The 26,232-nt window shown below is 49.7% G+C and overlaps 3 protein-coding genes across 6 annotated transcripts in view; 2 read left to right on the top strand and 1 right to left on the bottom strand.

The window, feature by feature from the left end:
• The window catches only part of LOC124483342 (endoprotease bli-4-like), a 10,785-nt gene extending 2,846 nt beyond the window's left edge, over positions 1–7,939 (top strand). The window contains exons 2-8 of one of the 2 annotated variants that reach the window (XM_047043759.1): positions 39–149; positions 311–404; positions 1,539–1,724; positions 4,667–4,787; positions 5,968–6,140; positions 6,661–6,804; positions 6,970–7,939. In XM_047043759.1, coding sequence (XP_046899715.1) covers positions 70–149; positions 311–404; positions 1,539–1,724; positions 4,667–4,787; positions 5,968–6,140; positions 6,661–6,804; positions 6,970–7,131 — 960 coding nt within the window. In that variant the 5' untranslated portion in view covers positions 39–69 and the 3' untranslated portion in view covers positions 7,132–7,939. Of the gene's footprint in view, positions 1–38; positions 150–310; positions 405–1,538; positions 1,725–4,666; positions 4,788–5,967; positions 6,141–6,660; positions 6,832–6,969 lie in introns of both variants that reach the window. The other variant, XM_047043751.1, reaches the window with a different exon arrangement.
• Positions 7,940–12,638: 4,699 nt separating this feature from the next.
• pou3f2b (POU class 3 homeobox 2b) lies at positions 12,639–14,114 on the top strand. Its single transcript, XM_047038903.1, has one exon. The coding sequence runs from the start codon at positions 12,654–12,656 to the stop codon at positions 13,779–13,781; it is 1,128 nt and encodes a 375-aa protein (XP_046894859.1). The 5' UTR covers positions 12,639–12,653; the 3' UTR covers positions 13,782–14,114.
• A 4,611-nt stretch (positions 14,115–18,725) lies between these two features.
• Positions 18,726–26,021, bottom strand: fbxl4 (F-box and leucine-rich repeat protein 4). 3 transcript variants are annotated; one of them, XM_047042676.1, is made up of 8 exons: positions 25,899–26,021; positions 24,051–24,765; positions 23,545–23,875; positions 22,511–22,755; positions 21,922–22,135; positions 20,704–20,775; positions 20,090–20,402; positions 18,726–19,964 (listed from the first exon to the last, which is right to left on the bottom strand). In XM_047042676.1, exons 2-8 carry the CDS (start codon positions 24,545–24,547, stop codon positions 19,801–19,803), a joined length of 1,836 nt encoding a protein of 611 aa, XP_046898632.1. In that variant the 5' UTR covers positions 24,548–24,765; positions 25,899–26,021; the 3' UTR covers positions 18,726–19,800. The 3 variants fall into 3 exon arrangements, with proteins under 3 accessions (XP_046898632.1, XP_046898624.1, XP_046898615.1); XM_047042668.1 differs by having other exon boundaries at positions 24,051–24,745; XM_047042659.1 differs by having other exon boundaries at positions 24,051–24,494.
• Positions 26,022–26,232: the final 211 nt, after the last annotated feature.

Raw genomic sequence — 26,232 nt, 5'->3', positions numbered from 1 at the left:
CACAAAACAGCACTGTAACCCTAGTATTCCTTGTCCAGGTATGGGTTTGGGCTGCTGGATGCTGCTCTCATGGTACAGCAGGCTATACTCTTCAAACCCCGCCCTCCACACAGGAAATGCTCACAGGAAATCAACTTTGACCCCGCCAGGTAAGCCGCTTGACTTTTCACCCCTGAACTAGATGTATTTGCTCAAACCGAATGATGCTTTCATGGCAAGGTGGAGGGTCATTGGTTTACATCCCACCAATGACATCAGGCTTGTCATGTGTCAAGGCATTTGATTGGCAGATGGATTTCTGTCCCTCCAGGATCCTCCCCTCTGGAGGACAGGTTAGTATCATCATCCAATCCGATGGATGCCTGGGGAAGGACACTGAGGTCAACACTCTGGAGCATGTGCAGGTCAGAGGGGCAAAGGGTCAGGGGTCATTGTTGCGAATCAAGGTTTACCGCAACATTGTTCATACTGTGCTGTGACATGAAAGCATAGAATGTAGTGTTTCCTGAAGACATGAATGAGGTTGCTCAGAAATGCCTATTTAATGACAGTTTTAGATGCTTTTATTCATTTATTTAAGCATTTAGCATTGATGTTCTATAGTTCTTTGTGAACTCTTTTTAGTATGGTTTGCTTCAATATGACAAATTTTTCGGTGGCTCTTTTCCTGTGTAAAATGAGTGTTGAAGAAAGACAGTCGCTCATTTATGTGTGTTTGTGTGTGTCTGTGTGTGTTTGCGTGTGTGTCAGCACGTTACAGCCAGAAAGCGTGGGTCAGAGCTTCGCTGTGGGGTGTGATTGATAGACGTGTTGCCATGGGAACGAGGTGTAAACAGGAGTGAGCTGTCAGTCTTGGCACTGTGCTGCTGTCACACCAGATGTGCTGTTTGCGTGCGTGTCTCTGTGTGTGTGTCTCTGTGTGTGTGTGTGTGTGTGTGTCTCTGTGTGTGTGTGTGTGTCTGTGTGTGTGTGTGTGTCTCTGTGTGTGTGTGTGTGTGTCTCTGTGTGTGTGTGTGTGTGTGTGTGTGTCTCTGTGTGTGTGTGTGTGTGTGTTGGGGGAGGGGGCTTATCTGTTTATCATCTGGCTCATATAACCACATATCTAAAACCCTTCACCTATCTTGCTATCTCTCTTTCTCTCCCCTCATCAACCTCTCTCCTTTTTCTCCTTCAACCTCACTCCCTTTCTTTTCCTTTCTTTTCCTTTTCTTTTTCTTTCCTTTCTGTTTCGCTTCCTTTCTTCCCCCCCCCGTCTTGCCCGGTCTCTTTCCTTCTCGCTCCCCCCCCCCCCGCCATCCACGGACATTCTCTCACTCCTGCACCCTCTCTCTCACTGTGGCTCATTCTATGCGTTCTTCTCTCCCTCGCTCCCTCTATCCCACCGCCCCTCCCTCTCTCTCCAACCGTCTCTCTTTCTCTCTCTCTCGCTCCCTCTCTCGCTCCCTCTCTCTCTCTCTCTCTCTCTCTCTCTCTCTCTCTCTCTCTCTCGCTCTCTCTCTCCAACCGTCTCTGTCTCTCGCTCCCTCCTTGTCCCCCAGGTGTGTGTGAGCCTCAGCAGTGTGTGTCGCGGGGACTTGTCCGTGCAGCTGGAGTCTCCAGCGGGCACGGTGTCGGTCCTGCTGGCACCGCGGAGGAACGACGACTGGACCGGCGGCCTGAGGAACTGGACCCTGATGACGGTCCACAGCTGGGGGGAGACACCCCATGGGCCCTGGGCCCTCAAGGTCAGACTGGGTCATTCGTGGGTTTCAAGGTCGTCCACAAACCGTCACATCCTCACGGCTTCACCCCATCAAGCAACCCTCCCGTTCTTCTCTCTTCCTATTCCGCCTCTCTCTCTCTCCTCCTCTTCCCTCGCTTCCTCCCCCTCTCTCTGGTGGGTGGATGCAGTAGAGGGGTCAGGAGGAGAGTCAGGTGATGATGGAGGCTCCGCGACCCTGGCCGCTTCAGCCCCTCTCCTGACTCCTGACTCCTCCCTCTCCTGACTCCCCCCTCAGTGGCACAGCCCACACCCCCACAGTTCCTGCTGTGGGCGGGGGGGCCTGGAGGCAATGAGGGCCCTGTATGCTACATACCCTGTGCCTCAGTATATATATATATATATATATGTGTGTGTGTGTGTTGAACTCATTTCAAACAGTTGTAGGGTTATGCTGGAGAGATGAAAGAGACTGTCTATCTCCTAGACACAAACCACACACAAACCACACATAAACCACACACACACACACACACACCCCTCTCGCGTCCTCCTGCAGATTTACTGTCCCCTTTGTGACCAATTACTCAGGCCCAGCGCACGAAAGACAGCGAGAGCACAGCACACACACACAGCACACACACACACAGACGCACACACACTGCAGAGCAGGGATGCTCATTACCAGTGAAGTCAGTGTGCTCAACATACATTAACACACACATCTGACTCCCCGACAGCTTAACACACTGCTAATAAGCACACACGGCATTTAACACGCCTTCGACTTAGCGTATAGCATCACCGCTACCCCAACCTACAGACACATAAGCACACACACATGCACACATGCACGCAAAAACACACGTATGCATGTGTGCGCACACACACACACAAACATGCACGCACACACATGGAAAAGGGGATGAAGAGAGCAGGGGAGAAAAGGAGAGGGGTGTTGAAAGGAGAAGGTGGGGAGAGGTAGCAGGCCGAATGACCTTCCAGAACAGGGAGGGGTGACAGGGTGAAGGACAGTCCCAGGGCTGGACAGCCACAAGCAAACAACACTTTCAGTTGAAAGATTTCCCCCACGATCCTCCTACTAGGAGTGAGTGAAGGTTTACAGTGTCAAATTAGAATACCAGTCTCTCTCTCTCTGTCTGTTCCACTTTCTATCTCTGTCTCTGCATCTGTCTGTCTGTGTGTCTCTTCCCTGCTCTCCTAATCTTTCTCTATCTCTCTCTCTCTTCTGCATTGAGTTAAGCATGCCTCTTACGTAAACAAGGATTAAACACATACATACAGTCCCACACACACACACACTTGGCAGTCACACATGTCATATTATAGGTAATGATATTGTAAGAACACCACACACTTTTTCACAAACAGATCTCCCGTACGCCCACAAACATACACCCACAAAAATATAAACACACACAAACACACATGGATACACACACACACACACACTCTGGCCCAAGGTGGATTTCTAGAGGTGCATACATTTGCATGTATTTCCATATTTAATGAGTTTGGGGAGATCAAGCGATCCAAGTGCTCCTTTGTGGGTATTTCTCTCTCTCTGTCTCTCTCTCCCACTCTCTCTCTGCCTCTCTCTCTCTATGGCCCTCCATGTGAATATCACCCACTGTGTGTTGGCACCTCGTCACAGATGGTCGGGGGCCGAGGGCACCCTGTGGGCATGGGGTACCTTTTGTGTGTGTGTGTGGAGGGGGACGGGGGATGGGAGTGGATGTGTGTGTGCGTGCATTTGCATGTGTGTGTATGTTTGTGAGTGTACAGTTCTGAGTGTGTGTGTGTGCTTGTGTGTAAATAAGAATGCACGCATGTGTTTGTGGGTGTGTAGCAATGTGTACATGGAAGTGTGTGTGTGTGTGTGTGTGTGTGTGTGTGTGTGTGTGTGTATGTGGTTCCCTGCGTGGTGAGTGGCCACTGTGGCCCTGTTGAGGATGATTGATGCAGCTAAGGGAGGAGAGAGAGACCCAGGCTCTCACACTGCTGAGACCCTGCTGCTTTACATATGTACACCCAGCAAGACTTCTACTGGCATCCTCCGACTCTCTCTCTCCCTCCCTCTCTCCCTGGCATCCTCCACTCTCCCTCTCTGCCTCTCGCCCTGGCATCCTGCCCCCCCCTTTCCCTCCTTCCCTCTCACTCTCCCCCTCCTTCTCGCTCTTCCTCTCTCCTTATCCCCTTCTCTCCTACCTCTCTCTCCCCCCCTTCGTTCGCATCCCTCTCTCCGTCTCCCTCTCTTCCTCTTTCTCGGGCGCCCTGTACTCCCTCTCTTCCTCTTCCTCTCCTACTCCCACTCCTTCTCTGTTCTCCTCCCCCCTCTCTCTCTCTTTCTTGCTCTCGTTCTCCATCACTCTAAACCGTTCTGTCACCCTTTCTTGCAGTTATTTTCTCGCTCCCCAACTCACTCTTTTTTTTCTCCCACCTACCATATCCTCCCCCATCTCTCACGTCTATTTATCTCTCCAACCTGGTCTCTCTCTCTAACTCGCTCCCTCTCTTCCGGCTATGCATCTCTCTAACCTGGTCTGTCTCGTTTTAACCCTCTTGGCCAGTCCTTTGCTGGTCTAGTCTCTCTAACCTGGTCTCTCTCTCTTCATCGCTCTCTCCTCTGGTCTCAGCCTAGCAGGCAGGCTATTGATCCACCTCTGGTGTCCAGCTGTTTGTTTACCAACAACAGATCAATACCTCAACCAGCTGGAGACCACCGGCAACAGCCTCTCTCTCTTTCTCTATTTCTCTCTATCTCCAAAACACACATACACACTCACTCTGACTGTAAGTGATATTGAGCAAATGAGACCCATTCTACTCTGCATTAGTACTGACAACAGCTTTATTTGTTAATGTAATCAGGTTGATGTGTAACTGGCAGGTGTATGTGTGCGTGTGTGTCTGTCTGTGCTCACGTGTATGTGTGTGTGTCCCCAGGTGACAGACCATCTTGGTACGGTGGAGGCGTGTGTGAGGGAGGGGGGGGCAGAAGTCGCTGCTGGGGCCCTGCTCAGTCTCACACTCACCCTATACGGCACCTCCCACAGACCCCCCCGGGGTGAGCCTCTCTCTCCCTCTCTCCCACCTCCCACTCACTCTTTCTCACTGTCTCTGACTCTCTCATTCACTTACTCTCTTTCTCTCCATCTATCAGTCCAGCTCTCTCTATTTCTCTAGTCCACGGTAGGGGGGGTCACCAGGGGGAGTGATGTGTAATTACTGTTTGACCCCCGCTCACACACCCCCCCCTCCTCCCCCTCTCAGTGTGGGCTAGTTGCCTGCTGCTGCGGCTCTCGTTAGCGCGGCCGCCGGGGATGCTGGGAAGTCTTCCACCAGGTGGGAGCTGATCTGTGACAGAGACACTCCACCTCCTACTCTTCTCTCTCTCCCCCGTCTATCTCTCCGTCTCTCCGTCTCCTTGCCTCCATCCCTGCATCCCTCCTCTTCTCCTAGGCCTTGGATCTGGTGCCAGTTCAAGCTGTTAGTCCATCTGCTGTCCACACCAGGCCACAGTTTCAACTGTGAGCCTGCAAACACACGCACACACACACACTCAGGCAAAAACACATACACCACACACACACACGTAAGGACACACGTGCACACTCTCACACATCGCACACACGCAGAGTCACAATTCTCGTCACAGAGATTTTCACAGTACATGACAAACATGCACTAAGTCCCATTGACTGGGTTAAGCTAAGGAGGATGTGTTTTTCGCATTTAAAACCCTTTTCTCTAGGTACACTCCACCTTCAATAAGTCCTCGCGCACAGATTGTAAGAGAGTGTGTGTGTTTCAGTGTTCTAAAGGAAGCTAACTTGCTGTGATTATGAGGCAGTAATTGAATGGGGATGGTGTGTGTTTAATAGAGCTGTTGTTCCCTAGTGTTCCTGGCAAAATCTGAGGAGCTCTGGTTTTACACACACACACCAACCAACCAACCCACACACACACCCACACACACACACACCCACACACACACACAGACACGCACACAGTGTTTTTATTGTCTTTGTGCCAGTGTGTTTGTCCTATATCATGTCTGCCTGTGTTGCTTAGTGATGGAGGCAGTTTCTCCAGAAGAATGACAGGCTGTTAAAGGCTTCCTACCTGTGAGCTGCTATAAGAATGAGAAACTGCAGTGTGTGCGTGGATGCTTGTGTGACACCCAGACAGGAATGTCTGTATACCACACACGTACATAGTATAATCCCCACCTCCCCCCACATCAGTGGTAGAGCCTCAGCCTGGTGTGGTCTCCATGGGAGCGTACCATCCTGTTTCCCAAAGGGGGGTGTTGGTCCGGAACAGAGCACCTCCTCATGACCTGGTCCAGTGGGCATATGCACATGAGACACGCAGGAAGGTGGGCACAGCCGATATTCCTGCCCCTCGCCATCGAAAGGTACAGGCCCTCCCACACACACACAAATATATACATACACACATACAGTACACACACACTCACACAGACTGTGATTGAGTGTTCCTATAAATCACCCATGGTGCCTAATTTCCTATGGATTTCAATTTCCCCCTCTGGACAAATGTGCATTGATCAAGCTCAGGTGTAGTGCGGCCCAGGCATCGCTGACTCTGACATGCTGAAGAATGGCTTTCAGACTGAGGAGTGAGTGTGTCTAAGAGAGGGAGAGAGAGAGAGAGAGAGAGAGAGAGAGAGAGAGAGAGAGAGAGAGAGAGAGAGAGAGAGAGAGAGAGAGAGAGAAAGACAAACGTGTGTGTGTATAGCAGATAGCGACGGCAAGACAGAACGAGAGAGAGACAGAGAGACAGAGAGACAGAGAGAGACAGAGAGAGACAGAGAGAGACAGCGAGAGACAGAGAAAGCGAATGAGCGTCTCCAACCTCCACCGCCCACCGACACTCCTCCCGGGTCTCGGAGTTGAGAGTCTTCCTGTCCCCAGGACCACGGGCTGGCGTCAGGGCCGCTGGTGTCCTTCAGGAACGAGGAGATGGATGACACAGACGGGGCCGAGCTGGGGGACCAGCTGAGGCAGCTGTGGAACACTCTGAGAGACCGGCTGGAGAAACACTGGAGACCGTACCAGGTTGCTTCTCCCAACTACTCCACCGAGGTCCTGCTGTCCAAGTCTGTGTGTGTGTGTGTGTGTGTGTGTGTGAGAGAGAGAGTGTGTGTATGTTGGTGTAGTCTCAAGTGGATCTGAGACAAGCAGAGAAAGACTCATGTAGGATCCATCCAAACCCTGTTTCAGGAAGATGTTGCTCTGAGGAACTTCCGGCGGGCGGGGCTACCTGGAGGGGAGGAGCCTCTGGAGGATGTACACAACATGCAAGATGGAGTGGGAGGAGCCTTTGGGTCGGCACCACCGCCGGACAGGAAGCTGAACCTCGATGACAGGAATCATCTTCCTTGATGGCGTCGCCTGGGAGATGGCTGAGGACACTCCTCCATGCCAACAGAGGGGAGGGGCTAGATTAGTGGGTGGGGCTAGATGAGAGCATTGGTAACGATGGAGGGAAAGAGTAGCGAGGATAGGAAGAGGAGGGAGAGAAGAGGTGAGATTGTGGAGGCAGGGGTGTTTTTCGTTTTCGTTTAACCTTTACTTAACCTGGCAACCCGTGGAGGTCGAAAGCTTCTTCAGCAAGATGTCCCAGTGCAGACCAGACAAACAACACCAAGCAGCAGGGGGCCTACACCTCGCCCCCCCCCCCCCCCCCCCCCACTGCACCCCCCACCCACCCATGGTGACCTGCAACACACAGCTTTGTGTTTGACCCTGTCTGTGAAGACTGCCTCTCGTGGGTACAAACATATATAAAAAAAATACTACTGAAAACATTGACGGTCCCAGTTCTCCCCCAGCCCAGCCCCCAGCCCTCCCCCCACCCATCTCTCTTTCCCCTAAGGGGGGAGGTTTTATGAAGTGTATGTTTGCTTAGTTCAGAGTTCAATTAGCCCCCTGTTGCCGATCCTGGTCACTCCTCATTGAGTTGGACAAACACCTCGTTAGATTTCAGCAGCCTAATTTCTCTCCATCCTCAAATTAATTTCAGATCATGACAAGATCCAAGTAATATCAGCGTGAGCTCCCTCCCAGTTCCCAGTCCATTAAGCTGTCTGGGCTCAGAAACATGGCTGTTGGTGTGAAACCTCACTTTGGAGATGAGAAGACCCTGTGTTCTCTTCATGTGTTAAGATGTGCAAGGACCCCCCAAAAATAAAATGGACAGAAATGTGTCTGATTATTTTCTTGAAAAACATTCAGGTTTATTTGCATTTTATACGTTCTCTCTCTCTCTTTCACTATTTCACATACACACACGCTTGACTAGTTCTGTGGAAATTCTTGAAAAGCACTTGTGATAAAACTGGTCAGGAGGGACCAAGATCGTTGCCAGTTTCACACGTGTGGGAACGGACTGAAATAATAGTATTCATTATGCTGCTTGGCACACCAGGCTGCCAGCCCTGGCATCACAGCACTGGCTGTGTGGATTACCTTCGTAATCTGTGCCCGCCATTGAGTGCTGATACAGGTGTTCATGTGCCAGATTCTCTGTTGTCTTCCAGGGGGGGTTATCAGACTTAGCAGGGTAATCTGCTGTAAACGCAGCCTGGGGAGGGAGATCAGATGACAGCCAGCCAGCAGATCACTGATCCCCCTGCTCTCTCCTTCCCTGTCCATCGCTCTCTCGCTTTCTTAGTCTTTCCACTCTCCTTCTTTCGCCCTTCTCTCTCCTGCTCCATCTCTTCTTCTCTCTGTCTCTCTCCCTCCATCTCTCCCTCCCTCAGCCAAGCTACCAAATGTGGCTGTGAGGCTACCGGTGGAGCTTTATGAGGTGTGAGTCACTTGTTGATCCCCGTGTCTGCATGGAAAAGGAGAGGCCAGCCGGGTTAGCGGTCGGACAGGCGGGAAGACGTGACGAGGCTAATGTGGACATCGTGTCCAGGCTGTAATTCGGACGAACTCGATCTCTCCTCACGGTCCGTCCCAGAGAGCCGTCTTCACTCTGACCACGGCTCGGTCCTGTCTTCGTGCCATCCTGTGTCGTCCCATCTCTCTCCTCTCGTCTGTGCTACATGACCCGCCCGTCTCTTCAGGTTGTCAGAATGGAGAGCAGTGCAGTACCCCCGTCCCCTCTCTTTCTCTTTCATTCGGGGGGTCCCTCAATATTCTCTCACCCTCCACCACAATAGACCCTCACCCCCCCCCCCCCCACTCCCTCGTCCTCTCCCTCTCTCCGACGCCCCCTCCCCCAGGGCTGTGTGTGGGTAGGGGTGCAGTTTTAAGCAGGTCTTTGAGAGTCTAATTGCATTGGTCCATAGCCCCTGAGAGCCTGCTCAGATCACACTGCACCGTGGAGGGGGTCACGTCACACACACCCTCTCAGGCTCGCTGCAGTGTCCCGCACACAATACACACAATCAGAGCACTCCCTCTCCTCTCCCAAACTCTTTCTCTCGCTCCCGCTCGCTCTTTCTCTCCCTCTCTCTCACACTCGCTCTTTCTCTCCCTCTCTCTCCCTCTCGGTAATTCTCAAACTCGCACAGTTTGTCAAACTCCTTTTCTTAGAGAACAGGCCTTTTTTGGTTGCATCACACAGAAGTCTACATCTAGAGAGACAGCCTGCTAGTCTTGTTCTGATATGGGACATTGCTCGTAGTCATGTAGGTTGGGTGGTGGTGGCCGATTTCACTACAAGGCCAGTGTTCCAGAGTCTTAGCCTGACCTGGGGTGGCCTTGTGTCTTGTGTGTGTGTGTGCGTGTGGGTGCGTGTGTGTGCTGGTAATGAGCTCATGGCTCTAGTTATCCCAGACTACAGTTAAATGTTTCTGTCATGCAGTCAGTTGAGTATATAACAATGAAACAATCAGAGATTTTTTCGAACATCACATAACGTTTGTCGTTTGATTTTTCATTACATGAAGCGTATCTGAGAACGTAATTCTTTTTCCCTACAGCATTTGAACATGAACGAAATTCGCAGAGGGACATGAGCTGATGTATGGGGCGACAGTTACCTAATTAGACCGTTAAAAATTGAATCTTTACAGCATGCGGGTCATATAATTACTGTTAATTTAACGCTTAGATTCTTCGTCGTTAATTTTTATTCCCTTAAATGTAGTTTGGCAGCGGTTCTTGGCGCTCAAAATAGACGTTTCTGTAGGGGAGAGCACGTTGGCCCTTCCAAATGAATTAGCAAGGACCCCACAGTCCAAATAACAAGACTCGCATCATTTATGCGTTGTTAAGCCATGTAATTGAACGACCAATAGTTTGCATATTACACCATTAAAATAATGTGCTTTGCGTTTCTCCCAACACGACTGTTTAAGACTGTGTGGTGATGTGGTAATTCCTCGAATTACAGCCCTAATTACAGCAAATGTTCTTTTCATTTGGATGATTTCAGTGTTACGCCACAATGATGTTCAATATTGCGAGAATGAATTACTGAGCCGTGCCTTTAAACTTCTTCTCATTGGACTCTAATCCTCCACTGCAATGTAACCTCAAAGACATACCCTACAGTAAAATGATTAATAAAATAGCATATTATTCTCTTTGTGTCCACGGAAAGAGGATAACCTAATACGCCACTTTATTGTTACTAAGCGTATAATAGTTTAAATAGTTTGGCTGCATGCATGCGCAGAAGACCACAGAGGAACAAGTCATTGTAATCAATAAGCTTCTGATTTGCAGTGGGCTAACCTGACTTGATTCGGCAAATTTACACAATGACTACAGCCAGTCAAACATCTTCCCCTGTGGGGACAACAGTTATTCAAGTAGTCAGTTGTATATTTTTGTTGTATTGTGTTTGTGTATGTTAGCCTATAGCTCATTTAAATTTTGTGTAGGCCTAGATGTTTTCTTTTTCGATTTAATGGTCGTTTCTCAATAGTTTATTGAACACTTTTTTTGAGTGCCATATAGTTCTATGATCAATACTTTTCTGGCTGTAATTGCCAGCTGTTGTTCATGTTCTGTAATGAAAACTCAATGTTGTGTACAACGAGGAGTCAGATAGTTAAAGAGCCATATGCTGTCGCAAAGTTGGGTCGAATATGCATTTTCGAATCTTTTTGATGTTGTCTTCACTCTCTGTTAGATGTCTGAGACTAAAGAAGTAGGTTATACTCTCTGTCTATCTTCTCCCCACGTTACTGCATCTTTCTCCCCAACTGTCCCTCTCCCCCATTCCCGCTCTCCCCAACCCCTCCCCTGTACCCTTTGTTCGCGCGGAGGGGCCCTCCACTCTAAATAGGCCTTTAGATAGTCACGAAGTGGGGGCGAAAGTAGCTGCGGCGCGAGCTCTGTTGTTTCTTTTACTTCTCTCTATGGCAACCAGCAGCGGCTGGGCAAGAATGTCCCTCTGCGGACAATGCCCTTGCCCTATCACACACACACACACACACACACACACAGGACACTAAGGGACGGCAGCTGTGACGGGCCTGACACCTGCGCTCCAGCCCTGGACTGAAGCGCTAAGCCGCTTGCGCACGTCTGTCCCGGGTGCTTTCAAGCTGATAGGCTGCCAGTGGCCTGCTATATTTTAATGACTGGTAAGAAGCATCATATTCCTAGTTTAATATTGGTCACACAAAATGGACTGCATACCTAATTCTACCTCACCCTGTGATTCGGATTGAATTGAATTACTGTGGCCTATGTCTGAATTCAATTTAGTTTACATTCACACACACACACACACACACACACACACACACACACACACACACATACATACACACACAAACACACACACACACACACACACACACACACACACACACACACACACACACACACACATGGAAGACAGAGAAAAGAAGGAAAGAGAGAGAGGGAGTGAGTAGTTTTAGTGCCTAAAACCACAATGACATCATCATCATGGTGGTTGAACCGTCAGTGGGGCCATCACATTAAGGTTGTCACACACACCCCATTACTTTTCATTCACTTCACATAGGTGCACCTGCCCCGGTCACGATCCAACCATCTAACCTAAATCTAACCTGATCAAATATGCTTGTTGTTTCATAGAAGTCTACCTCTAATTTGATTACATTTGGATGAAGATCATTGTGGGGAGTTCTTTTACTGTGTGACTAATGCAAAACCATATGTTAATTTTAGACAATTTAAAAATGAAAATACTGTTTTCTCACGTAAATATTGCCTAGGCCTATTTAGATTACAAGAAGCAGACAGGAATGTTTAACTATTAATTTGGCATATCACACACTGCCACCCCAACTTTGGCACACATTCAGTTCACTAACGTATTTCAAAACAACAATTATTAAGTTTTCCAAAACTTTCAGAAAATGCAATGATCGTCACAAAGTCAAGATTGCACATGGGATTGCCCACACATTTTAATGCGTACAAATGTTATTTAATACGAAATGTATGCATACTTACATTTAAACAATCGAATTCACTTACTTGAAATCAGTGAGTTATTTAGACTGATGCATTAAAAGCCTATATCCAATACTTTACTCATTATACTATTCATAATATTCGTTTTACTGGAAGGCGTTGGACAGGATATCTATCACCTGCGAGAATGGCAGAACTATTCCTTATTGTTCCATTGAGAATCTCCAGATCGGCGCGCTGTTTCCCATGCAGTACCCAGTCTCGCACGTCCAGAGGTGCCGCAGAACTCGCTGCTCTCCCAGAGAGGGGGGTAGTGTTTGATGAGACTCCCAGCCATCCAATGAACAGGCCGTTGCCCTTAGCAACCACGTCCATCAGCCTCGTGTAGCCAATAAGCGGCGGGGCCAGGCGGACTCCAGGTGCGTGTCGCTGCGTCCACTTGGCACAGAGCCTGGGAGACGCCTGTGGCAGCGAGCGGAGTAACTGTCAAATGCAAGGTTTCTTTAATAAGAGCTATCAGTCCTGCTCTGAGAGACATGGCGACCACAGCATCTAACCACTACAGCATCCTCACTTCCAGCGCCTCCGTCGTGCACTCGGAGCCCGGAAACATGCAGCAAGGCACGGCGTACAGGGACGCGCAGACCCTGTTGCAGAACGACTACTCACTGCAGAGCAACAGTCACCCGCTCAGCCACGCGCACCAGTGGATAACAGCGCTGTCTCACGGGGAGGGCGCCCCGTGGTCGAGCAGTCCCCTTGGCGAGCAGGACATCAAGCCCTCGGTGCAGGGCACGAGGGACGACATGCACAACTCCCCCAACCTCCAGCACCAGCAGCGTCCACCACACCTGGTACATGCGCCGCACGGGAATCACCACGACGCCCGAGCCTGGAGGACAACCACCGCGGCTCACATACCGACCATGGCAACTTCTAACGGACAGGGTCTGATTTATTCTCAGCCCGGGTTTGGTGTGAACGGACTGATTCCCGGTAGTGGACAGGGAATGCACCACCACAACCTGAGAGACGCACACGAGGAGCATCACAGCCCGCATCTCAGCGACCACGGACACCCGCCGTCCCAGCAGCACCAGCAAAACCATCACGACCACTCGGACGAAGACACGCCGACCTCCGATGATTTGGAGCAGTTCGCCAAGCAGTTCAAACAACGGAGGATCAAGCTGGGCTTCACGCAGGCAGACGTGGGTCTCGCCCTGGGGACGCTCTATGGAAACGTGTTCTCCCAGACCACCATCTGTAGGTTTGAGGCCCTGCAGCTCAGCTTCAAGAACATGTGCAAACTGAAGCCTCTGTTGAACAAGTGGCTAGAGGAGGCGGACTCGACCTCGGGCAGTCCCACTAGCTTGGATAAAATTGCTGCCCAAGGAAGGAAAAGGAAAAAACGGACCTCCATCGAGGTAAGCGTAAAAGGGGCTTTGGAGAGTCATTTCTTAAAGTGCCCAAAACCCGCGGCCTCAGAGATTACGTCCTTGGCGGACAGCCTGCAGCTGGAGAAGGAGGTGGTCAGGGTTTGGTTCTGTAACCGGAGACAGAAGGAGAAACGGATGACTCCTCCCGGTGGACCGCTCCCTGGGACCGAAGATGTGTACGGGGACACGCCACCACATCACGGAGTCCAAACGCCAGTCCAATGAACAGCTGTTTTTATTTATCCTGAACATTATATATAAACCACTGGACTATATTGATAGAGGGTGTTTTATAGTTGACAGAGAGGAAAGTAAGAGAGTTCTCACACAAGATCTGCTTTGAATATCGTTGAAAACTGAATAGCAATGGAGATTACGTTTTCTTCACGAGCTGTAAGAGAGCATAGTAGGCTCTGCTTTTCGAGGATATGCCTATGTGATTCGACGCAGTTTTTAGGTGTAGCCCTATTGTGGATTGAAAAAAAAACACTTGACCTGAAGGGAATCCTGATTCAAAACTAGCTTCTTAACTTGACGGTTTACATTGTCGACTTTTCTAGTGTATTGAATCTGTAAGGGTGATCCCCAATTCCAGTTGTGTTCTGGACGTGTGCATCCTGCAGAGAGCCCTATAGACCTGTAACTCCAGCTGTCCCAAACACTCAGCACTGCCATTTATCACCCAGTTATGTTTGACATTCAGCATTGTTGTTGGGTGTTCCATTTAATTATAAGGTAGCTGCTAGTTAGCCCTTTATTATGATCAATTATTGCGCGATAGGCCTACGTTATTATTATTTTATTGTTATTATTATTATTATTATTGTTGTTGTTGTTGTTGTTATTATTATTATTGTTATCATTATTATCAAGCCAATATTAAACGCAGCTATACTAAACTAGAATAATTTCGTTCGGCTGTAGGGAGTTTTTATATTCTGGACCATCAACCTCCTCTCTTGCAGTGATATAGGAGCACGTGCAGTTCTAAACACAAAAGGCTGCCAACAGTGAGCCTCGCGCCATGCAGGCAGGTCACGGAAGGGCTACGTGGCGACGAAAACCTGGCACTTTTCTCAAAAAGAAATACAGCAAGTTCCACAGAACATTGTGAACTATTTTGTATATAATGTAAAACATGACATCATGGCTTATTCTCACTGGGGCACTTTTTTCTTTCAATGTTTTAAACAGAACAAGCTATAGCAGTTTATTTTTTTATTCCAAATGATTTGGCACAATATTATTATATTTCTTATGTTTCTATTTAAAGTTATTTGTCACTGGCATTATTATTGTTTACAGTGCAGCCTATGTTTTGCCTATACATGTACAGGATACATTTTGTTCATGAATTGTTTTTCATAGGCCTCGATATTTTAATTCGCTGTTACAGTGAGGTCGCTGTCATTATAATTACAATCAAACATGTGCTTTAAAGACGAATTAAGATTAATTTGGTAATTGTGTTTTAAATGATTGGCCACTAAACTATGAATCATACCATATTGGCAGAGAGGCGATATTTTCGCTGCAATATATTCTATTTAAAAGAAATATATGTTTTTAAATTCCTTTAAAAAGGAAAAAGATATTCAGATATCATTTATTGATTAATATAAACAAATGTTTCTAAACCTCCGAAACGTCATTATTATTATTAGTCTCAATATTATTGGCTGAATTATTAGTTTGTTTATTTTTATCCTTTGGCCATCTTCCAACCTTGTTTTTGGTATGGCTGATCTATCCCAGATTTGATTGGGTGTCTTGTAATCGAGGTTGTAATTTATTATGATACAAAGATGTAAATGATACAAAGTAGCCTACGAGAGATAAACCACAGTGGCATGGAGAAGGCTATTGAGGGACATCTTTTTTTTCTTCAGCGAATTGTCATAACCATCACCGTCACTGCTAAGTGTATATACATATTTTCTGATAACCGTTTGATTTGTTTGTAGCTTTGCTTTATTTAATGCAAAATAATATCCAGGGACACGTGACCTCTCTCCGAAGCAACCTTCTCAGTCTTTCTTTGGGAGAAAAGAAACGTCAGAAACGTCAGTCATGACTTGGAGAATCTCCTGTAGCTTTAAGTAATCCGTCAATCCTACAATTCATTTAAAATCAAGTGGGATGATATGATTTGATGTCATTTCGTGTTTATTTTTTATTATTATGATTTTGTATTTTGTTTGTCACATTTTCTGGTCTGAGTGAACCATGAGCTCAGTCAAGACGCGCAGAGATGGTGATAGAAATATGTTTAGGTATTTCATCACTTGGTATTATGAACAAAGACTTGCACATTTTTAAATAAGGGGGTTGATATTAAAATACTTTTTTCAACGTCGAGATTCTATGGATTTTTATTCAGAGCGCTTTGAAAGACACACAGCTGATTGCATTGTTTGATATTATACCCACCACATTAATGTGTTTGCTATGCTTTTTTTTGTCTTCTCACAATTGAACGTTCACGTGTCACAGAGGTCACGTGAATGATGGGGACAGAGTGACAACAGAACAGGAGGCTGCAGGGCTCGCGGCCTGCTCCACCTGTCTGTATACTGTCAATCAAAGCATTCTGTCCCGTGCGCTTCGGGGCCGCAGAGGCATCGCTCCAAACTTGGCCCAGCCAACATCGACACAACGGTCAATAAATCAATTCGGATACGATTCAACTACACTCTGCTGGTCACAACTGGCGGGACCCCAGAGGCCAAACAAGCGTTCTCTGACGGATGTATCAAAACCACGCAGTGTCTGAACTGCAATGTCACCCCCGCGATGACGGATCAAGGATCGAAGACTGCATGATCCACACCCAGCATAAAGCTTACTCACTCCAAGGCAGGTCTCTGCTGAAGTAAAACAGGGATGGTCGCCGTTACGACTTTCGTCTGACAGTCGTTAGACCACATAGGCTACTCTACGTCGAAATAGAGAATTTTATTGGAGTAATCACCGGCACATTATCCGACATAGGCTACTTGTTTCCACCTTTTGTATTCGTGGTCTGAACATGTTCATCGGAGGCTACAGGCCTAGTGTGCATCCGCTCGGTCGGGTTAACTCCAACTCGTCTAAAGCTTAGGCTTCCAGAATGTGATGTGTTGTGTAGCCTAATCCACACCATCAGATGCCCTTTAGCAAGCTATATTTTGTGGATACGACAGTAGGCCTACAAATTGAGATGTGCGTCTATCCTAAACACATTGGCTTGGAAGGGAACATTAGGAAAATTACAAAGCCGAACAGGTGCTAGTTTGTCAGTAGGCAATTAGTAGGCTAAAACTTTATCATCATGTTTAAGCATAGGCTACATTCATACATTTCTAATCTTCAGTAGCCTAATTGGCTAGTAGTGGGTTAGATAGGCTATTTAAAAAGAGCAACAGTTGATTGATATATAGGCCTAGCTATCAATATGCGTTTAGAGGAACTAATATTCATGGGTCCTAACGAGGCAGTATATGACTTGGCGTTTCCATTAGGATGTGGCCCGTGCACCCCTTTGGAGCTGTGAACTGCAACGTTTCATAATCAGAAAAGTACGGTCGCGTGCGCTTCATCTGCTCACTTGCAGATGCAATTAATACTGCACCACTTTGATTACATTTGTAGTTATTTTGCCGTGACTTACAGAGATTTCTCACGAGACTCGCAGAGCCTCGCTGGTGCTGATAAAAGCGGTCCTCTGCCGCCATCTGGCGGAATCCACGTCAACGTTACGCCATGGTCCTGTCTGCTGCTTTTTGGTAACTTTTGTTTTGACAGTGAATAATATTTTTTTCGGGATAAAATAAACGACACATTTGTGTTTCATACCATGGTAAATCTATGGTATGAAAGACCATGGTACAAATGGAAAGTAACGCGCTCAGGATGGAAGGGGAAAGATGAGCAGTAGGCAGAGACAGCCTAACTAAAAGAGAAAACAGTTTATCACCAGCGGAAACATGCTTTGATCTTGTCTCCGAATTGTAATGTAACAACTTGAAAGCGCGGACCATGACAGTTAACTTGTCTAGTAGGGTGTGTCTACATTTCTTATTGACAAATTATTTAATAGCTCCACGTTCTCTCTCTCTCTCTCTCTCTCTCTCTCTCTCTCTCTCTCTCTCTCTCTCTCTCTCTCTCTCTCCCTGACCGAATGCAATAATACGTGCTCACGAGCTCAGATAATTCCATCGGTTGACATTGCTGTTCTTCAGTCTCACTCAGACGCATCAAACCTAATTATACTCGACGCACTTAAGTACACAAATGTTTGTGTGCATTCATTTGTAAACGAGTTATTGTTTAATTATAACTTTGCGTGAACTTTGCTGATCAGCGGGGCGAAACGTGTCTCCCCTTCAGCCTGTAATTACTCGGGCTAATTGCTCGCCCTGTTAAAGTGACACTTTGCCCGCGCCTCAACCAGGCCGTCTTCGACTTCCGAATGGCACTTCAAAAACATTATCAGCCTTTAAATGGTTCAGCGTCTCCATATGTCTTTAATGGTTTTGGTTTCTCTGATGAAAGTCGCCCATGGCGGTAGGGAGCAGGAATCAACAGGAATACATTTTCACTGCTTGTCTTCCTGACAGAACGATCATAAAACAGATAGTGGTGGTGAAAGGCAGAGGGGAAGGAGTGTTGAGTTAAAGACCTGGAAGAACTGGTGGAGGAAGAGAAGGAGAGAGATTGGGTGGGAGGAGAAAGAGGTGGAGAGGAACTGGTAGAGGAGGAGAAGGAAGAGTAATCAATGGGGAGACGGTCCAAATGAATCCTTCACCAGCACCCGCCTGCTTCTCTGTCATTAGGGCCCATTACTGAGCCTCAGCACAAGCCATTAAACCAGGCATAAACAATTCATTAAAAGGCCGTTAGGCAGACAAGCTACTGTCACTCCTCTCTGTGGTATTAATGGGATGTAAACGGTAAAGGGTTATGGCTAATTCTGCTCCCTCGGCTTGACTGACTGATGGCCTTCAATTGTTCTAAAACAAGGAAAAGACCTCCATGTCCTCTTTCCCCTCTCATCTCTTCCCCTCTACTGTAGGGTAGAGAGCGAGTAGTATTTATACCCGGGGAATATGACCTGTTACAGTAGCAGTGGAAACAACAACATATAATAAAATGACATAAAATGGAAGAAAAAACAAACTTATAACCTAGTTGAACAGATCAGCCATTTAATGAAAAAATCGTCATCCAGACATCTCAAACAGACTTACAGTCATTTCTCTTTCATTTCTCGTTTTTTTTTGCATATGTAAATCAACATGGCTGATCAGTATTTTCATTGGTTTAAAGTCCTGAGGACCATTTACTATGTGACTTTGGTGAAGGGCAAGAAAAACAGGGCACCGAGCTACAACCACAGACACACACACACACAGACAACCACACACACACACACACACAACATTCAACCAGAAGCATAAGGCACAAAAAGACTTCACACACTTGCGAGCATGTGCTTAAAAGGAAACTTCAAGTTTTTTTTTGCGTAAAGTAAATGCTGTTCAAGCACTTGCACTACTTGTAAAGGTGGATTCATTTAATACAAAATCATTCAATAAATAATTAAGGAATATCAACACAATTTTTTACAATTATACAAATTCTACTACAATATTGAACATCGAATATCAATGTTTGTCTCCATGTAGTGAGGGACCTGTCAATGTGTGTGTGTGTGCGTGTGTGTTTTAAAGATGATCAGATTGTGGCTTTGTGTAGAGAAGGCCATTTAAATGACTCCTGAACGAAAGTAAAAACTCAATTAAAAGAATAAAACAATACAATAAAAACCCCTGAGAATGAGGCTGGAGGCTGATGTGGAAATGTGACTCCAGAAGATGTCGCAGACATGGCAGGGTTCCAACCCCGTGTGGTAATCAAACACACCCAAACCTTGAATCAAACACACCTAATACCTATGCCTCTATGAAATGCACTCCAACTTCTACCACACCGATCGAAATCTCCCATTAAACTCAGCCAAACATCTATAAAACGCACCTGAACCCTCTGGTTCATCCAACCAAACATGGGGGACCAGAATATCCTCCACCTGACCTCCGTCAACAAGGTCTGCCCCTGAACCCTCTTCACCAGGGCAGAGAGAGGGTGTGTGCGTGTGGGGGGGGAGGTGGGTCTCATTCTGGTGTCAACCTCCCACCCTCCCCCTCTCCCCCAGGATCTCTGGGTGTCCCACCAGGCGAGAGGGCCCGCCTCGGAGGCGCCCTCACTGGGTGAAGCTCTTCTTAATGTCCACGCGGGGGAAGAGGGCGGAGAGCTCCTGGACCACGCGGGCGTCCACCTGGGAGCAGAAGGACACGTCCAACAGGAGCAGCTTCGGACACGCGGCCAACAGCTTCTTCAGGGAGGCGGGGCTCACCATCCGCGTACCTGTCAATCCAACACCCGACAGCCAATCAGGACAACTCCGCAGCAACAGCTCGGGGCCAAGACGCCACGTCAACAGACCCAAGTCGCGGACAGCGTGCGGCGTGCGTTTGCGCGCGCGTGCTCACCCAGTATGTCGATGTGCTGCAGGGCGGGGCAGTTGGCCGCCAGCTCCTCTATGTCCGAGTCGCACACGGTCCGGTTGGCCGTGAGGAAGAGCTTGCGCAGGCGGGGCAGGGCGCGGGCCAGGTGGAGGAAACACCCGGAGCTGCTCTGCAGCGTGGAGCACCAGCCCAGGTCCAGCTCCTCCAGCTGCCGGCAGCCCGAGGTCACCTCCGCCAGGCCGCGCTCCGTCAGGCTCCGGCTGCGCCACAGGTCCAGGGAGCGCAGCGAGCGGCAGCGCGCCGCCAGCATGCTCGCCACGGCGTCGTAGTCCTCGATCTGCGGGGGGGGGGGGTCGGAGGGGGGGAGGTCGGAGGGGGGGAGGTCAGAGGGCGGTGCGCCGTGTGTGTTGGTGTGTCCTTGGTCTTTTTCGGGGGACAGGATGAGGGAGGTGAGAAGGGACGGGGGGGGTAGGAACTGTGGGTGGGTGTGGGTGTGTTTGTCGGTCTGGGTGTTTGTGTGCGAGTCCTCAAACTGCAGGGGTGGGACAGGGGAGGTCAGAGGGAGGGGTAGGAACAGCATGTGTGCGTGTGTGTGTGCATGTGTGTGTGTGTGTGCGTGTGTGTGCGTGTGTTCTTACCATCACACAGCTCCCCAGGTTGAGGTGTCTCAGCTCCACACAGAAGGTCAGAATGCTGAGCAAGGAAGTTTGCTACAGCAGCAGCAGCCACAACAACAACAGCAGCAGCAGCAGCAGCAGCGACGACAACAGACAGAAAGAGAGGAAGGGGGGCGGGGGGGGGGGGGGGGGGGGGGGGGGGGGGGAGTCAGTAAACAGCTCCAAATTCAACGGGTGCATGCAGTCATTTCTGTAAACACGCAGTAAATCGAGACTAAAAAATGTGTGTGTGGGAGCCACAACTGTCGTGTCATTTAATATCCCTCCAAACCACCTGGCCCTGGCCCTCTCCCCCCGGCAGCGTGAAGACACCTGATAGGACAGAACAGTCACCCAGCTCCCCTCACTCTAAACACCTGACTCAGCTCCGGGAAGGGGCCCCTGTCTGCGTCTGCACCGCTCTCTGGAGCTAGGGCAGCTACGACACAATCCAGCAGTCTGCACAGGCAGGTGTGGGGGGGGGGGGGGGGGACCGGTACATGAGGAGGAAGAGCCTCTGGCTGTGAGTTTGCCTGGCAGTGTGTGTGTGTGTGTGTTTGTGTTCGTGCCTGGATGTGTGCGAGTGTGTGTGTGTGTTCGTGCCTGGATGTGTGCGAGCGTGTGTGTGTGTGTTCGTGCGAGCGCATGTGTGTGTGGAGGGTGTGTTCGTGCCTGGGTGTGTGCGAGCGTGTGTGTGTGTGTGTGTGTGGAGGGTGTGGATTATGAAGGGTTTCTCTCTGGCACCATGACAGTGAGAGAGCGCTGTAATTAGCCCGGTGACAGGTTAATGACAGCACCACACGTAGAGCCATCGCAGACACTAGTTGCTCTGTCTGACGGGGTAAACAACCACCGACATATGACACCCCTCTGCCTCGCAACGCCACACACACACACACATACGCCCGCACGCACACACGTCTAAGCCTTACAACACCACACAAACACACACACGCACACACACACATCTGCCCGTTAGAATACCAGCCTTCCCCTACACACACCTCCCGCCACACACCACTAGCCTGTCTGCCAGCAGACACAGTGAGACATGAGGAGATAGTCAGAGTTGTGGTTTGGTACAGGCTTGATCCTGAACAGCTATGCACCTCAGGACCCCATTGTCGGGTTCAGCCCCACAAACCCGAGCTCTGGGTTCACCCATACACACCAGACCTCTGTCCTGGTAGAGGAACGTACCTCGATTTTGGTGCGGTAGAGCACCAGTCTACGGAGTCGTGGAAGCTTGGAGATGTGGGTGAAGGCCTGAGGGTGGAGCCTGTCGCAGGACGCCAGGTTGAGCTCCTGGAGGGCGGGGCAAGCCTGAGCGACCACCTCCAGACACGCCTCCGACAGGAAGTGACAACACGACAGCTCCAGAGACACCAGGCCAGAGCCACAGACTTTCAGGAAGCTGGGGGTCAGGACAGGAGGGAAGGAATTAAGGATGTGTATTAGTGGTTGAGTTAACGGCCTCATACATCCTGAAGCGAGTCAGTTAGGGTGGGCTTTAGGGGGAGATTAAGGTGAGGGCCTACCTGCTGAAGCTGGTCAGGGTGAGAGAGTGAGAGGGTGACAGGGTGAGAGGGGCCTACCTGCTGATGCCGGTCAAACAGAGAGGGTGAGAGAGAGTGACAGGGGGATAGAAGGAGGGCCTACCTGCTGAAACCAGTCAGGGTGAGAGGGTGAGCGAGTGAGAGGGTGACAGGGTGAGAGGGGCCTACCTGCTGAAGCCGGTCAGGGTGAGAGGAGGAGCGAGTGAGAGGGTGACAGGGTGAGAGGGGCCTACCTGCTGAAGCCGGTCAGGGTGAGGGCTCCACGGTTGCCGGTCCAGGACAGGTTGAGCCTCTGTAGCAGGGCGCAGCGGGCCTGCAGGTGGTCCAGAGAGGCGTCCGACAGGCGGGCCCAGTAGGGCTGCAGGCTCAGCTGGATGTACTGGAGCGGGTCCGAGCAGTGCTGGTGCAGCAGCTTACAGGTCTGGGCAAGACAACCCAGGTCTGGGAGGGTCAGGTGACTCACTATCAACTGGATCAGCTGGAGAGGAAACACGAGGAGGAGAGGAGGAGAGAGCAGGAGACAAAGGAGAGAGGAGAAGTGTGGAGAGGAAGAAAGGAGATGATGGGGGGGGGGGGGGGGGGGGGAGAAGAGGGGAAGGAGAAGGGAGAGAGGAGGGCAGGTTAGAGTAACACAGTGAAGTGCTTATCTGAAACACAAAGCATGATCTGAGAAGGAGTGAGTCTGCCTGTTTGTGCAATCTGCACACGTGCCGCCCTCACACAGAGAGAAAAACAGAATAGATGAATATTTGTGTACGTGTGTGTGTACGTGTGCGTGCGTGTGCGTGCCTGCACTGTGTTCAGCAGGCTATCAGCTGGCAGATAATAGCTGTATTGTGTTTCAGACACACAGGGGCGTGGGCTGTGAGGAGTGAGGAGGGTGACAGCGGTTTGGAGCGGAGATACGGGGGGGGGGGGGGGGGGAGGGAACATCCAGACTGCTGCTGCAGTCAGCTCCTCTCACACCACCTGACATGCCTCCGTGGCACCTAAATTACTGGGTTTGGAGGCAGGGGATCAGATAGCTCCATGAGCTCCAGCTACAGTGTCTGAGTGCCTCTTTGTGTGTGTGTGTTGTGGGCGTGTGTGCGCTTTTCACACCCATTTGGGGAAAGTGTGTGTCGCAGCCATGAGTGCCAGTACCTGTTTGTTCATGTGTGTGTGCGTGTGTTGCACAACAGTTTGGGATCGTGCGTGTTGCAGTGCGAGTACTCGTTTCTTAACGCGTGTGTGTTTGTGTGTGTGTCTGCGCCCCTGCTTCGCAGACCTCGTAGGGCAGCTTATCGAAGTAGCCGTTGCCGCCGTCGTTCCTGCCGTCTCCGCCCGGCCCGCCCGGCCCCAGCTCGGCCAGCTCCTCCTCGCTGTCGCTCAGGTCGCCGATGTCGATGACGGGCATCTTGTAGAGCGACAGGATGGGCCTCTCCTTCACGCCGCGGAGGATGACGGCGTCCAGCTCCGTGTAGTAGCCCAGCAGGGAGGAGTTGACCTCCAGGCGCAGCAGGTTGGTGGGGAAGCTCAGCTGCTTGATGCTGGGGGAGAACTGCCTGGCCTGGGGGCTGAGAACCTTGGTGGGCTCCCCTGACCACAGCACCTCCCACCTGGGAGGGGAGACAGAGGCAGGGACGGGGCCCTCAGTCAGATCCCTCCGCCACTTTTGTCTTACTTCCAGGCCGGTGCCCTCCATCCAACAAACACTTTCCCTCATCCCAAGTCCACCACCCCAGACACACACACCTCCTCTTCCCAGCCCCCAGGCCCCCCGTGTAGCCCTACCTGACATCGGAGGGCTGGTTCTGGGAGAAGGGGTTGAGGGAGCAGGCCAGGATCCGGACGATGGCCCCGGGATGGTAGGTCTCCAGCACCTCCACGGCCGTGGGGTACACGGGCTCCTCGAAGGCCAGCTCCAGGTAGTCCTGGCTGTGGAAGCCCTGCGGGGTGCGGCGGAAGGCGGGCGGCGCGCTGGCGCACTGCTCCCACCACTTCCCGTAGGCGCGGAACACGGCGGTCTGGGTGAAGTCGCCCGAGCTGGGGTAGACGTTGGGCACGCCGGCCAGGTTCCACATGGTGTAGGACATGCTGTTCTCACTGCCGTAGTGAGAGCTGAAGTCCAGCACCTCCTTGGCGTACTGGTCCACCTCCACGCTGACCGGCAGCACCGCCCGTTGGCCCGACTCCACGGCGCGCCGGCTGGTCAGGGCCTCGCCGCGAGTCCCGCTCCTGGACCGACGCCGCAGACAGATGTAGTAGAACATGCTGAGCAAGGTTAGCATAGGGACCTCCGGTACCAGGTCCAGGGAGGGATGAGGGGGGCGGGGGGTGGAGGGGGCTATGGGGGCCTGGGGAAGTCAGAGGGCAGGCTTGGTGGGGGTGGAGGGGTGGGGGGTGTGCGTGGGGAGTGAGAGAAGCAGTATGGCTCGCAGGGTCTTGTTCTAGAGGGCACAGCTTAGGGACCCAGCTGCATGCATCACCTGAGGGTTAGACACATCACCTGTTGGTTAGAAACAAATACAGACACACGCACACACACACACAAAAGCATTGGAGTGAGAACAATGACAGACAGGAGATCTGAGCGGTTTTAGTGTTTGACTCGTTCTTGTACCAAATGGCTTTCCACAGCCTGGCAATGTGAAATCTCACATTCCACAAAGACTTGAGCTGGAAGCCTGAGCTGAGACTCAACTTTCACTTCCTCAAAAGGCGAGTGGTGTGTCCCCAGTGTTTCCTCCAGGACACACGACTGTTGAAGAGGGCCGGTCCTGAGGTTGTTACTGTGGCATCAGCAACTGATCGTTTGTTGCTGTTTGCTTAGGCTAGGAGGACATTCAGTGGGTGTATTTAGAAGGAACAGTTCTGTCCAGGCCCCAAGTCAGGCGTTAAGGGAAGGGTATGATTGGGGAGGGGACCACAAGCTCTGGAGTTAGGTGACAGACAACCAAGGACTTTATTACAGTAGTCTTGGTGCCCAGAGAGTCTGAGGCACCCAGTCTATATTTTACACAACACAGCTAGATGTACAACATGTTGCACCATTTGAACCCTCACTAGCTAGATCAGGAACAACAGGCAAGCTAATTTAGCAAACCACACTGTATACCACATTCATTGAACCACATGCATTAGCCTGTATCGTGTAACACGCTATTTTACTAAATACAATTATAACGTTTCGCTTGATCTAGATTAGAACGAGCCCGTTGGTCTTAGTGTAAAGAGCAGAAACACCAGAAGGTCTTTGACTTCTGTTACCAGCTGTGTACTTTGTTCTCATATGGGCCTTGGCCCAAAATACATCTGGTAAAATCATCATGACATTGCAACAACAACTCTAGTTGCTAACATGGTCGTCCTGAAAACACAGCCACAGCCGCAATATGAAGCTCAGAGGACAATGATCATCATTGCAAGTTTATCATTCATTAGCTAGCCAGTTACAATGATGGTGCTAAGCTAAGATAGCAGTGCATTATTCAGGTAAATGAAAGCATTAGCTGGCTAGCTAGCTTGCTAGTCCAGCTAGCTGGGTTTGGCTTCCCGTAAGCTAACGATAGCGAGCTAGAAACCAAGTTTTGTGGGACATTGCTACGTAAAGGAAACTAGTAAAAGGTATTTTGAACTTACACCAGTTCTATGTTAAACGATCCATTAATGTACTGAAAGTGTCTTCTTTCCATTCTAGAGACAACTCTATTCATAAAAGCGCATACTCGATCTGTCAGTTCTGTTTACACCTCGATTATCAACATCCGGTTAAATATGGTCGTGGGGAAGTGGGGTATTATGGGAATTATAGTTCTATATACTAAATCGTTAGAATCTCTCCTTCTGTGTAAAATGGTTGTTTTGCAAATTTCATTTAGTGCCTATGCTTAACTTTTATGTGGGAAAGCATTTCTAAAATGTAGATAACACATGTGTTGGCTAAATTGGTGTATGTCACACCACCCAATGGCTT

The sequence above is a fragment of the Hypomesus transpacificus genome, chromosome 2, assembly GCF_021917145.1.
Source record: "Hypomesus transpacificus isolate Combined female chromosome 2, fHypTra1, whole genome shotgun sequence".
In the NCBI taxonomy this organism is placed as follows: Eukaryota; Metazoa; Chordata; class Actinopteri; order Osmeriformes; family Osmeridae; genus Hypomesus; species Hypomesus transpacificus.
Note: the sequence above shows the minus strand (reverse complement) of the source record. Positions and strands in the feature narration are given on the sequence as shown.